This window comes from Nothobranchius furzeri, chromosome 14, assembly GCF_043380555.1.
Source record: "Nothobranchius furzeri strain GRZ-AD chromosome 14, NfurGRZ-RIMD1, whole genome shotgun sequence".
NCBI lineage: Eukaryota > Metazoa > Chordata > Actinopteri > Cyprinodontiformes > Nothobranchiidae > Nothobranchius > Nothobranchius furzeri.
In genome coordinates, this window is record NC_091754.1 from 47,412,885 (window position 1) to 47,424,404 (window position 11,520).

The 11,520-nt window shown below is 43.6% G+C and overlaps 1 protein-coding gene across 1 annotated transcript in view; it reads right to left on the reverse strand.

Moving 5' to 3' along the window:
- Positions 1–11,520, reverse strand: part of LOC107380914 (uncharacterized) — a 41,778-nt gene that overhangs the window by 16,053 nt on the left and 14,205 nt on the right. Inside the window, exons 2-11 of the mRNA XM_070544398.1 lie at positions 10,932–11,520; positions 8,332–9,557; positions 6,520–6,758; positions 6,377–6,470; positions 6,010–6,289; positions 5,788–5,905; positions 5,242–5,738; positions 4,657–5,023; positions 4,339–4,482; positions 4,066–4,229 (exon numbers count right to left, since the gene is read on the reverse strand). The exon at positions 10,932–11,520 is cut by the window's right edge and continues 1,093 nt beyond it. Of these exons, the coding sequence (XP_070400499.1) occupies positions 4,066–4,229; positions 4,339–4,482; positions 4,657–5,023; positions 5,242–5,738; positions 5,788–5,905; positions 6,010–6,289; positions 6,377–6,470; positions 6,520–6,758; positions 8,332–9,557; positions 10,932–11,520 (3,718 nt within the window). The remainder of the gene's footprint in view (positions 1–4,065; positions 4,230–4,338; positions 4,483–4,656; positions 5,024–5,241; positions 5,739–5,787; positions 5,906–6,009; positions 6,290–6,376; positions 6,471–6,519; positions 6,759–8,331; positions 9,558–10,931) is intronic.

An 11,520-nucleotide genomic window follows, 5' to 3' on the forward strand; every position in this document is an offset into this window, starting at 1 on the left:
GTGGAGCGACTCCACTGTTCGCTTCCGATGGCTCTTAGTCCTAACCAGTGGCAGCTGGTGAAAAATATTTTTGGTGGGGCTGTGCTATTTTTTTTAAACAAACTTGTGCTTTCTGAGCTTTGTGCACAACTTCACTATTTCCTGAATTAAGCACAGCTCTTATATTTCCTGTCTTACATCATTGGACAAACTGATTAATCCAGGTGTGTCTGACTATTGGCAAACTGCCTTGCGGACCAAGGTTGAAAAATACTGCATTAAATTGCACATAAAATAACATGACCATAAATGGTAAATAGGCAATGCAAGAGGCAAGTAACAAAAACATTTTGTTTAATTTCAACATTTGAGTGAACACCAAAAATTATGAGCAGGTCACTGTTACAGTAATGGTAGTAAACACTACTTAGACAAAATGCCAGACATTTACACTGTTAGGACTTATGGAAAGTGGAAAGACTTTCATAGGAAATAATGTCATCAGTATCCTCTTACAAATGTCATATTTCCCACTTCCCAAGCTGGGAAATTTGTTTGCTGCAGCAGAAGTGTAACAAGTAAATTGGAATCAGATTGATGTATGTACAAATTTACTTGAAATACACATTTACATGATTAAATATGTATAATAGGTATGTGTGTTGAAATTAGTTTTTACAGTTATTGCACATTAAACAATGTACATGTTATTAAAAAAATGTCCCGGTTTGTGGGACAACCAAGGATTTCTGATTCTGATTGTCTTGTTTACAGAAATGTAATGTACAGCTTACCTCTGCACCCAGCTGCTGCTGTTCTCCCTGTCCAAACGTCCTCCGTTTCTTTGTTGGCTGCTGCACTGATGCGCTGCATTCCTCAGTCAGAGAATGAATGGAGTCCCCAATGAGACACACATCCACCTTCTGTGGATCCCAGCCGTTTTGAATAACAAACACAGAAAGCAAAATAACGCATTAGCGTGATTGCATCCAGCTAGCCACTGCTTCCTGGTGTACCAATTTTGGGAGAAGCGTCGTGTGTACAGTCTACCTCTCTCCTCCTGCTGCTGGCTTATCTTTACATCGGGCTGATCTGGTCCAAGCTCTTTGACATTAAGTTTTTCCACCATCAGAGGCGGTTTTACCATTAGGCATAGGTAGGGGGCCGCCTGGGGCCCCCTAGTGGTGGGGGGCCTCCTAGCCCTGACCGCCAGCACCCCTCTGTTAATGCCACAATATTCTTATTACCAACCTGTGGCCGCAGACGGGATTGGACATGCGCAATTCTCATTACCATAATTCCTGAACCATTCAAGATATCATTAAAATTCCAAAAGTGCTGAAAAGATTAAAAATGGGGCTTTTCGTGCATATACAAACATTACGGTAGCCACCGGGATTCCCTGTCTTGAGCAACGAATCACAACACAGATTCAGAGACGTGCTGAGTTTGTCATCCAAAATGCTCCGTTTTATAACTTTTGAACGGCTGATCAGATTCAAATAATTCCAACGGTTCCTAAAAGTACATAAAAGCAGCTTTCCAACGATCTATAGCATGAAGCAATCAGAGTTATGGAAAATATCTCTACGACGAGGGGAAATCCTGCCGTACAGCCTGATTGAAACAGAGCACAGCGTGGTGGAAGCGGATATCGGAACGGGGAAGCTAATTAGCATAAAAACCAGCATGAAATTATGGAAATGCCTCAAAGAAAATCAACACGATCTATTAGGTGTCCCAGAAGGCTTATGTCTGAAGTCAGTGACCACGAAGAAGGACAGATCTCGAATGTTTGTTCAGTCTTTATTTTATTTTTTTTTTATTTGAACAACCCTCAACTATTTGCTCATTGTAAGATTCAGCTTCATTCCAGCATTATTTATCCTTTTACAATAAATAATTATTTTTGCTAAAACAAAAGTTTCTGGTATAGCAGTGCACGGTGTGCCAGAGAAGCACCCCAGTGTGAGGTGTGACTCTGCCTGCAGCTGGAGAGAAACTGCTTCAAGGTCTACCACATCAAATAAAAACGTCTGAAAGTTAACAATACTAAATGGTCTTAAAAACAGCTAAAAAAGATACCAAGGTTCAAATTTTTTAAAGAATAGATGCATTTCAGTTCAAAGTTTAAATTGTTTGCCCAGTAATTTTGAAGTTCCTGTTCAGTAAGAAATGTAAAAAATTCAAATCCGTTTTTTGCTTTTTCACTTTGAAGCTGATTTTTTAAAGGCTTTAATAGAAATAAATTCTAAATACAAACCATACACTGAAAGCTGAGGTTGTTCTCAAAAAGGAGAGAGTTACACACACTTTGTACTTTTTATTACAATTTTACAGCCATAAGATTAAAAACATACCAGGCGGCCCTGTTATAATTATGGTCATAAGAGTGTTATTAAGACGGCGATGCACAAACAGGAAGTGATTGGTAGTCATTCCACTCCAATCCAGTTGGTGGCGGTAATGCACCAAATTGTTGTTTGCCAAGTGCCATAAGACCACAAACAAGAAGAATAAGAGAGGTGGCAGCGTTCGTAACAAGCTCAAAGCAATAGTAAAACATGAAGCATGAAATGGAGTTATCCTAGTGGCTCCAATAAGAGAAAGAAGCAGCTTGCTTCATAAAAGCTTTTATTTTCACTTCTGAAAGTGACGTCGTTTCTCGATGTAAACATCAAAAGGAGGCAGAAAGGAAAGACAATGGAAAATGTTCAAAGGGAGGAAAACATAGACCAAAATGGAAAATAGAAATAAAATAACAAAGGCAAAAGCAGGAGCACTGACAGGAAGAAGAAAGCACTCAAAGGGAGATAAAAACAGGAAAAAAGAGGAGGACTAATAAAAAGTGAAAATAAATCGTGTCAGAAGAGGGTAGATTTTCGCAAATCCAGTTAAAGGCAAGATTGTCGAAAATTTAGTGTAAGAGGCCCCATGTCTGTGTTCGCCTTGGGCCCCCAAATTGCTAAATCCGCCCCTGTCCACCATAGTTCTCCTCTCGAACGGATACTGGAGGAGACCGAACTGAATTCAGTGGCTGCTGAGATCCGGTATCCATGTTGTAGGCGCACTGTCTACGTCTGCGTCACGACCGTCAAAACGTGCTGGAGTCGAGACTCTCCGAGTTCTACCGAACATCAACGAAAGCCTTGGCGGTAGCTCTATCGCCCATCATGCTTCTGAAACGTTCTGAAACAACGTCAACGCTGATTGGATACATTCCCATTCCTACCCTTTGATTTTCTTGTCAGCAATTGGACAACTGGTCCCGTCCTGTTTGGGCGATTGAAAAACAGCACACAGCCTCCACCGCTCGGCAGAGACCGGCAGAGATCGGCAGAGACCAATATAGACATATATACATATATGATTTATTTTTGTTACAAAACACACAATTAACTTAGAATATGTGATTATTGTTAATTTTATTTATTTATTTTTTAAAATAAAAATTAAAAACACAGGGGAAACTGGGAGGGTGGCGCCCTATCGCCCTCTACTGGCCAGCCGCCACTGGTCCTAACAGAACCAGTGGGGCCAGTGGCTTAAGGGCTGCGACTAGACTCATAGAATCTGGGGTTACAATACGTAACCAACGTTCTATTTCGTCTAGTCTTAGCCCTTAAGCGAGCTGCTATTGGAATAATGCGCAGCTGGATGGGTTTACGCCACACTGGTTAGCTCAACCAATGAACACACCCAACACGCCTTTTTAGAGAGGGGCGCTCAGCCTCAGTCCAGGCTCGAAGGCTGAGGCAGCCAAAAATAAGAGTGGAGCCCCCACTAAAAAATAACAACCATAAAAGGATGAAAATCATTCAAGCAGGGCTGATGAGATGCCATAAAGCGTTCATTCAGCCTGCTGAGGTTCAAGCACTGAACGAGTGACGGAACCTGAAGACACATCTCGTAAATAATAACGAGTAAAAGAACAGGGTGATGCCCATGAAGCAGCCTGACAAATGTCTTCCATTGACACACCACTGAGGAGCGCCGTAGAAGAGGAAATCCCTCTGGCTGAATGAGCCCTGAGTGTCTCAGGAGGATCCCGCCCTGATGATGTGTACGCGAGTGAAATGGCGTCACATAGCCAGTGCGAAAGATGCTGGGTCGACAGCGTCTGCCCAAGGGAAGACTCCCTGTAGTGCACAAACAGGCTTTGTGAGCGGCAAATCCCCGAAGTGCGTTATACATATCGTGCGAGCGCGCGCACCGGGCAGAGAAGATGGGAAGCTGCCTCCTCCTCAGAACTATGGGGAGGAGGAAAAAGTCCAGCCAATGAAATAGTCCTGGATCTGAAGGAAGCCGTAATGGTTTTGGGCACAAAGGCTGGGTTGGGGCATAAAACAGCAGACCCGCCATCCTCCCGGATCCTGAGGCATGCGGGAGCCACTGAGAGGGTGGCCAGGTCGCTCACTCTCTTGACTGATGCCAGAGCCAGCAGCAAGGCCGTTTTGAGTGACAGGAACCTAAGTGAGACCTGGTCCAAGGGCTCAAATGGGGCTTTAGATAAGCCGTGCAGAACCACCGTGAGGTCCCACTGGGGAAATAGCGGCCGGGACACAGGTCTGTTCCTTCTGACGCCCTTTAGAAAACGTTTTGTGAGGGGATGACTGAAAACAGATCTATCTCCAAAACCCTGGTGACAGGATGAGATAGCTGCAGCATATGACTTACTAGTGCTGAATGTGAGGCCCCTGTCCATCAGTATCTGCAGAAACGATAGGACATCCGCCAGCTGGCAGGAGAGTGCTTGAACATTCCACTCTGCACACCAGTTCTGGAAAGCTGCCCATTTAGCAGCGTAAGATGCCACGGTAGAGGGCGCTCGTGCACTCTGAATCGTGGCCACCACATCATGCGGCAGCCCAGAAGCCTCTAGGCGTGACCGCTCAGCGGCCAGACCCAAAGCCTCTGGCCTATTTCGGGAGGATGTCTGATTATTCCATCCGCCTGGAGAAGGGCATCCTCCTTCCACGGCAGCCTTCACGGGGAGCCGGACACTAGCGCTTGCAGGTCCGGAAACCATGACGCGGACAAGCATCTGGGAGCCACCAGAATCACCGAAAGCTGTTCTGACCGAACTCGGTCCAGGAACCGGAGAATCAGTGGGACTGGCGGAAACGTATAGAGGAGCGTTCGAGGCCAGGGCTGGTGTGAGAACGCATCTGCCCCGAGTGGGGGTCGGTCCCGGGGGCTCAAGGAAAACCACAGGCGACACTGAGCGTTTTCGCGAGCCGCGAACAGATCCACAGAAGGTACCCCGAACCTGATCCAGATCTGCGATACCAGCGTAGGATGCAGACGCCAGTCGGAGTCGCAGGGTCCTCCTCTCGACAGGATGTCTGCTGCTACATTCAGGACCCCCGGGATGTAGGTGGCTTTGATGGACAGCAGGTGGACATGTGCCCAACACAGTAAATCTGTGGCTACACGCAACAGAGGGAGAGACTGAACTCCCCCTTGGTGATTAATGTAGGCTGTCGCCACCCGATTGTCCGTGTGAACTTCGACATGACGGCCCTCGAGAAGGGCAGCGAAGTGTCTGACCACATTCCTCACTGTCATCAGCTCCAACACATTTATGTGCTCGTGCGTGTGGGAGGGCCAGCGATCTGCCACCGTATGGGACAAGCACGTGCTCCCCCACCCCAACAGCGACGCATCCGTAAACACAGACACGTGTGACGCAGGGCGTCCGATGGGAACTCCGTGTGAAAGGGTGCAGGGGTTCCCCCAGTGAGCGAGGTCCCCACCCACTGAGGGGGGAACCCTCAACATACGTGCCTTCTGACGTATTGGGTGCACCCGGAGGCGGATGAACTAATGTTGCAGGCGCCTCGTGTGCAGCAACCCTAGCGGCACCACAGCGTGGGCTGCAGCCATCATGCCCAGAAGTTTCATGATTAACAGGGCTCTCACGATCCTGCGGGGTTGCACGCGGGAGATCACCGCGATGAGATCTGCCGCTCTCACCGGCGACAAACGTGCTCTCATCAGGGAGGCGTTCAGCTCCACCCCGAGAAACACAATCGACTGGGACGGAAGGATGGAGCTCTTCTCCCAGTTTATAGAAAACCCCAGGGTTGACAGATGCTCTGGTAACTTCCTGGTCTGTTCCGACGCCTCGTCCTCGGACCGAGCGCACAGGAGCAGGTCGTCCGGGTAAAATAAAACTCTCATTCCCGTCGTGCGCAGCGGCTGCAGCGCGGTCTCCAGACATTTGCGCGGGGCTAGCGAGTAGCTGAAAGGGAGGCGATTGAATTGGTATTGAACTCCCTTGAATGAGAAGCGCAGGAACTTCCCGTGCCTGGGAATTACCGGGATGTGGAAGTATGCGTCTTTCAGGTCTATTGACGTGAACCAGTCCCCGGAACGCACGTATTCCAGGACTTACCTCATTGTCAACATGCGGAAATGCATCACTGCTATGGAGCAGTTGAACAGGGAAAGATCGAGAATCGGTCTCATTCCTCCCGACTTCTTCGGTACTATGAAGTAGCGGGAGTAGAAATCCGAGAGCTCTTATCCGCGAGGGACCCGGGAAATAGCGTCCTCGGACAGAAGTTCCCGCAGCTCCAACTCTAGGCTCTGAGACTGAACTTGTGATGTGAACGTCGTCTCCACGATCCCGTTGAAGGGAGGAGGAGCGGCCTGAAAATGGAGTGCGTGACCTTAATGAATGGTCTCCGATATCCATTTGCTCATGGCACAAAGGCGAGTCTTGGTAGCCAAGACTCGTGCTCTCATTGGTTCCACCTAAGTTCCTCCCACTGACGCTAGAATCGAGACAAAAATATTCGTAACACTGTAGGATTTGAGGTGCGTACCTGTAGAATGAAATGTGTGTTTTGAGAGTTTTGATTTCAAACTTGTACCTTTATTTTTTCAATTTGGAAGTCTGCTAGTTACAAAACGAAAGTTTCATGTTTCTGAATGAATGTTTGATGTTACAAAATAAGTAGTAAATGTACAAAATAAAAGTTTGATTTTACAAAATAAAAAATACATGTACAAAATACAAAGTTCCTGTTACAAAACAAGAAATACAAGTATGAATTGAGAATTACAAGTTAGAAAACTAAAGTTACAAGTTACGAATCCAAAGTTACAAGTTACGAATCCAAAGTTACATGTGATGAAACATGTTCGAAGTTACAAAACTTGGTACAAGTTACGCTGAATATTGTACAAGTTACGCTGAATATTGTACAGGTTACGCTGAATATTGTCCCAATCCTAGTTCCATACATGCGATGCACTTTAATGTATATATGTATGAATAGGTATATGTGCAAAAATCCTTTTGCTTTTTGAATTATTATTACTATTAATTTTTTCTTTACAAATTGAACTGAAGTTAGCTAACCAGTCAAGCAATTACTTTGTATAGGCTAATTTATAATTATTGTTATTTCAGTGTAAAAATGTCATTTTAGTTAAAAGGGGCAGATAACATAAGTTTTCTTCTTTCTGTTCACTTTTCATTTTGTTGGTTTGAGAAACCTCATTTTATTGTTAGTATTTTTTTTTCTATTTTAATAATAAATGAAATAAATAATAAAAAAAATCCTACCAAAGAGCACTGAAAATGTATTGATTAAACAAGCGAATCCCTCCTTTAAATTTTGATGAAATAAATGCCAAAATAGTTACCTCATTTATATGGATTATTAGTAACAAAAGGTTTCTTTGGGGTTGACGGTAGCAGACCATTTAAGTGCATGTCTCATAACTGGAGAGTTGTGGGGGGGGTAATGTCACGCTCAGTCTCAGTCTGTCGCAGTAGTTATGTCTTTGGGAAAGACACTAAATCAAATCAAATCAAATTCAAATTCAAATTTTATTTGTCACATACACATTCATACACAGTACGAAATGCAGTGAAATGCCTTACACAACTGCTCGTGACCTAAGAGTTGAAAATAAAAAAAACTGTACACCACGGATTAAAATGAAGGGTAAATTAACTGGGAAAGAGTGAGGTAAAATATATCTGAATTAAAGTTGAATAATAGAATAGCTTTACAACAAAATACACAACACAATACAAATTAGAATAAAAGGTAAATTTAGCTGGGAAGGAATAAGATAAAATATATATAAGTTGAAGCTGAGAATAAAGTAACTGTACAACAAAATACATAGTATGTAAATGTGTAAGAATGTGTGAAGAAATAAAAATATCTGTACAAAACAGCGGCTGAACAAGTATTAAATGGAAATTAAAAATATATATATACAATGTCCAGAGTTGTGCAAACCACATTTTAGTGACTTTGTAGTGCAACTGTGCTTAAGCAAAGTCCAGACTGTTCAGTGTGTGTGAGAACCATATGTGTGTGCACTTACTATGTGGTGGTGTGGTTTAAAGATTGTATCGCCTGCGGGAAGAAACTCCTCCTCAGCCTCTCTGTGTTGGTCTTCAGGGAGCGGATTCGCTTCCCTGACCTCAACAGAGCAAACAGTCTGTTATTTGGATGGCTGAGGTCCTTCACGATCTTCCTGGCCTTGGTCCAGCACCGCCTGCTGTAGATCGAGTGCAGATCAGGGAGCTCGGAGCGGATGGTGCGCTCAGCTGATCGAATAACCCTCTGTAGAGCTCGTCTGTCCTGCATGGTGCTGTTCCCGAACCAGGTTATGATGTTCCCCGTCAGGATGCTCTCTATGGTGCACGAGTAGAAGTTCCTGAGCACCCTGAGGGGCAGTCGGAAGTCTCTCAAGCGTCTGAGGTAGTAGAGACGCTGCCGGGCCTTTTTCACCACGCTGTTGATGTGACAGGACCATGACAGGTCCTGCGTGATGTGAACACCGAGGTATTTGAAGCTGCTCACTCTCTCCACTGGGCACTCTTTGATGACAGGGATCTGGTAGTTCCTCTCCTGCTTTGTGCTGAAGTCCACTATCAACTCCTTCGTTTTGCTGACGTTTATAAGGAGGTTGTTCCTCTTGCACCAGGTCTCCAGATTCCTGATCTCCTTTAAGTAGGCCGCCTCGTTGTTGTCAGAGATCAGGCCCACCACGACGGTATCGTCAGCAAACTTAATGATGGTGGTGGAGCTGGTACTGGCCACACAGTCATATGTGTACAAAGAGTACAGCAGGGGGCTTAGAACACACCCTTGGGGGGCTCCAGTGCTGAGAGTGGTGGGGGCTGAGACATGTCCGCCCATCCTTACTGCCTGTGGTCTGCCAGTTAAGAAGTTGGAGATCCACTGGCACATAGATGAGCTCAGTCCCAGGTGCTCCAGTTTGGTGGTGAGTGTGGAGGGAATTATGGTATTAAATGCAGAGCTGTTGTCAATGAAGAGCATTTTAACATAATTCCCCCTTCTAGTGTCCAAGTGAGTGAGTGATGTGTGGAGGAGATGACAGATGGCATCGTCTGTAGAACGATTTGGACGGTAAGCGAACTGTAGTGGGTCCAGTGTGTCTGGTAGTGAAGAAATGATGAAGTCTCTGACCAGGCGTTCGAAGCACTTCATCACTACTGAGGTGAGGGCTACGGGGCGATAGTCATTGAGAGAAGCAGGGTGGGGTTTCTTCGGGACAGGAACAATGATGGACTCTTTGAAGCACTAAACCCACATTGCCTGCTAGTGTAGGTCGGAGAGACCGCTGGCGCTAGTGTTCGGCTGCTTTGCTTCTGTTAGTGCACTCGAGGGCAGCTGTTGCTACATTGTAGCTCATCACCACCAGTGTGTGTGCATGGGTGAATGACTACGTGTTGTGACGAACCTTATTTGCAGATGATACAACTTTTTACTATTCAGGAGATAATGTTGAGCAGATGATAGAAGTGATACAAACAGAGATGCAAAAAATTAAACCATGGTTTGATGGGAACAAACTATCATTAAACAGCAATAAATCATGTTTTATGATATTTAGTAATACACATTCAAATGATGAAATTTTATTAAATATAGATGAGATTAATATTAAAAGAGTTCAGGAAGTCAAGTATCTGGGAGTCATCATTGATGAAAAAATGTCTTGGAAGCTGCATATAAACAGTGTCAAAACTAAAATATCTAAAACTGTTGCACTGTTACATAGAGCAAAATGGCTACTTGATAATAATTCCCTGTATTTGTTATATAACTCACTGATCATACCATACCTGAACTACTGCATTGAAATCTGGGGAACAATATATACAACTTACACAAATTCCATTTACATCTTACAGAAAAAACCAATAAGAATAATCACAAGGAGCAACTACAGAGATCCGTCCAATCCATTATTTATAAAATTAAAAACACAAAAATTCTATGATCTGGTGGACTACAATATTTTAAAATTTATGTATAATGCAAACAAAAGGAACATACCTGCAGGAGTAATCAAAAGATTTACAAAAAGACATAGCAAATATGATTTAAAAAGACATGAATTATTTAACATTCCTAGACATCGGATACTCATAAAGGAACATTGTGTGTCCATATATGGAGTTAAATTGTGGAATAAATTAAATACCAAAATCAAGAATGCAAAAACAATATTGACTTTCAAAAAAGAGATAAAAAATGAAATGATTAACCTATATAGATCCGTTACATAATTGTGTGAGGGAAGGGGGGTTGGGGGGATGAAAGAAAAACAGCAAACAAGTCTATGTATTCATTTGTGTATATATGTATGTATAGAGGTCTATAACTTTATGCTTCTCTCTGTGTAACTCGTTTTCTTTTCTTTTTTCTCGATTCATGGGTTGAGATTGTGTGGGCCAACCAGTCCAGGAACTATATTGATCAATTTTTTTTTGTATTAATGTTATTTTAGTTAAAAGGGGCAGATAACATACGTTTTTCTTCTTTCTGTCCCCTTTTTCATTTTGGCTTGTAGTAATTTTTTTCTGTATTTTTATTTTAATGTCAATAAATGAAATGGGGGGTTGTAGAACTCTAGAAGGTCCTATAAATAAACAAGCCATTTGCCATTTACCAGATTAAAATGGGTACTTTGTGTTCTGTGTGGACATTCATGTGACTGCGTACATGAGACTTACGGCTAAATCTTTGTCCACATAGCTCACAAGCAAAAGGTTTCTGTCCTGTGTGGACTCTCGTATGAGTGTTTAAATTTGCCTTTTGGCTAAATTTTTGTCCACATAGCTCACAGGCAAAAGGTTTCTGTCCTGTATGGACTCTGATGTGATTGTTTAATGCTGTCTTACCACTAAAGTGTTTTCCACATAGCTCACATGTAAAAGGTTTCTGTCCTGTGTGGACTCTCATGTGATTGGTTAATGTTGTACTATCACTAAAGCTTTTTCCACAGAGTTCACAAGTAAAAAGTTTCAGTCCTGTGTGGACGCTCGTGTGTCTGCTTAAATTAGCCTTTTGGCTAAATTTTTGTCCACATTGCTCACAGGCAAAAGGCTTCTGTCCTGTGTGGACTCTGATGTGATTGTTTAATGCCGTCTTACCACTAAAGTGTTTTCCACATAGCTCACACGTAAAAGGTTTCTGTCCTGTGTGGACTCTCATGTGATTGATTAATGTTGTCCCATCAGTAAAGCTTTTTCCACAG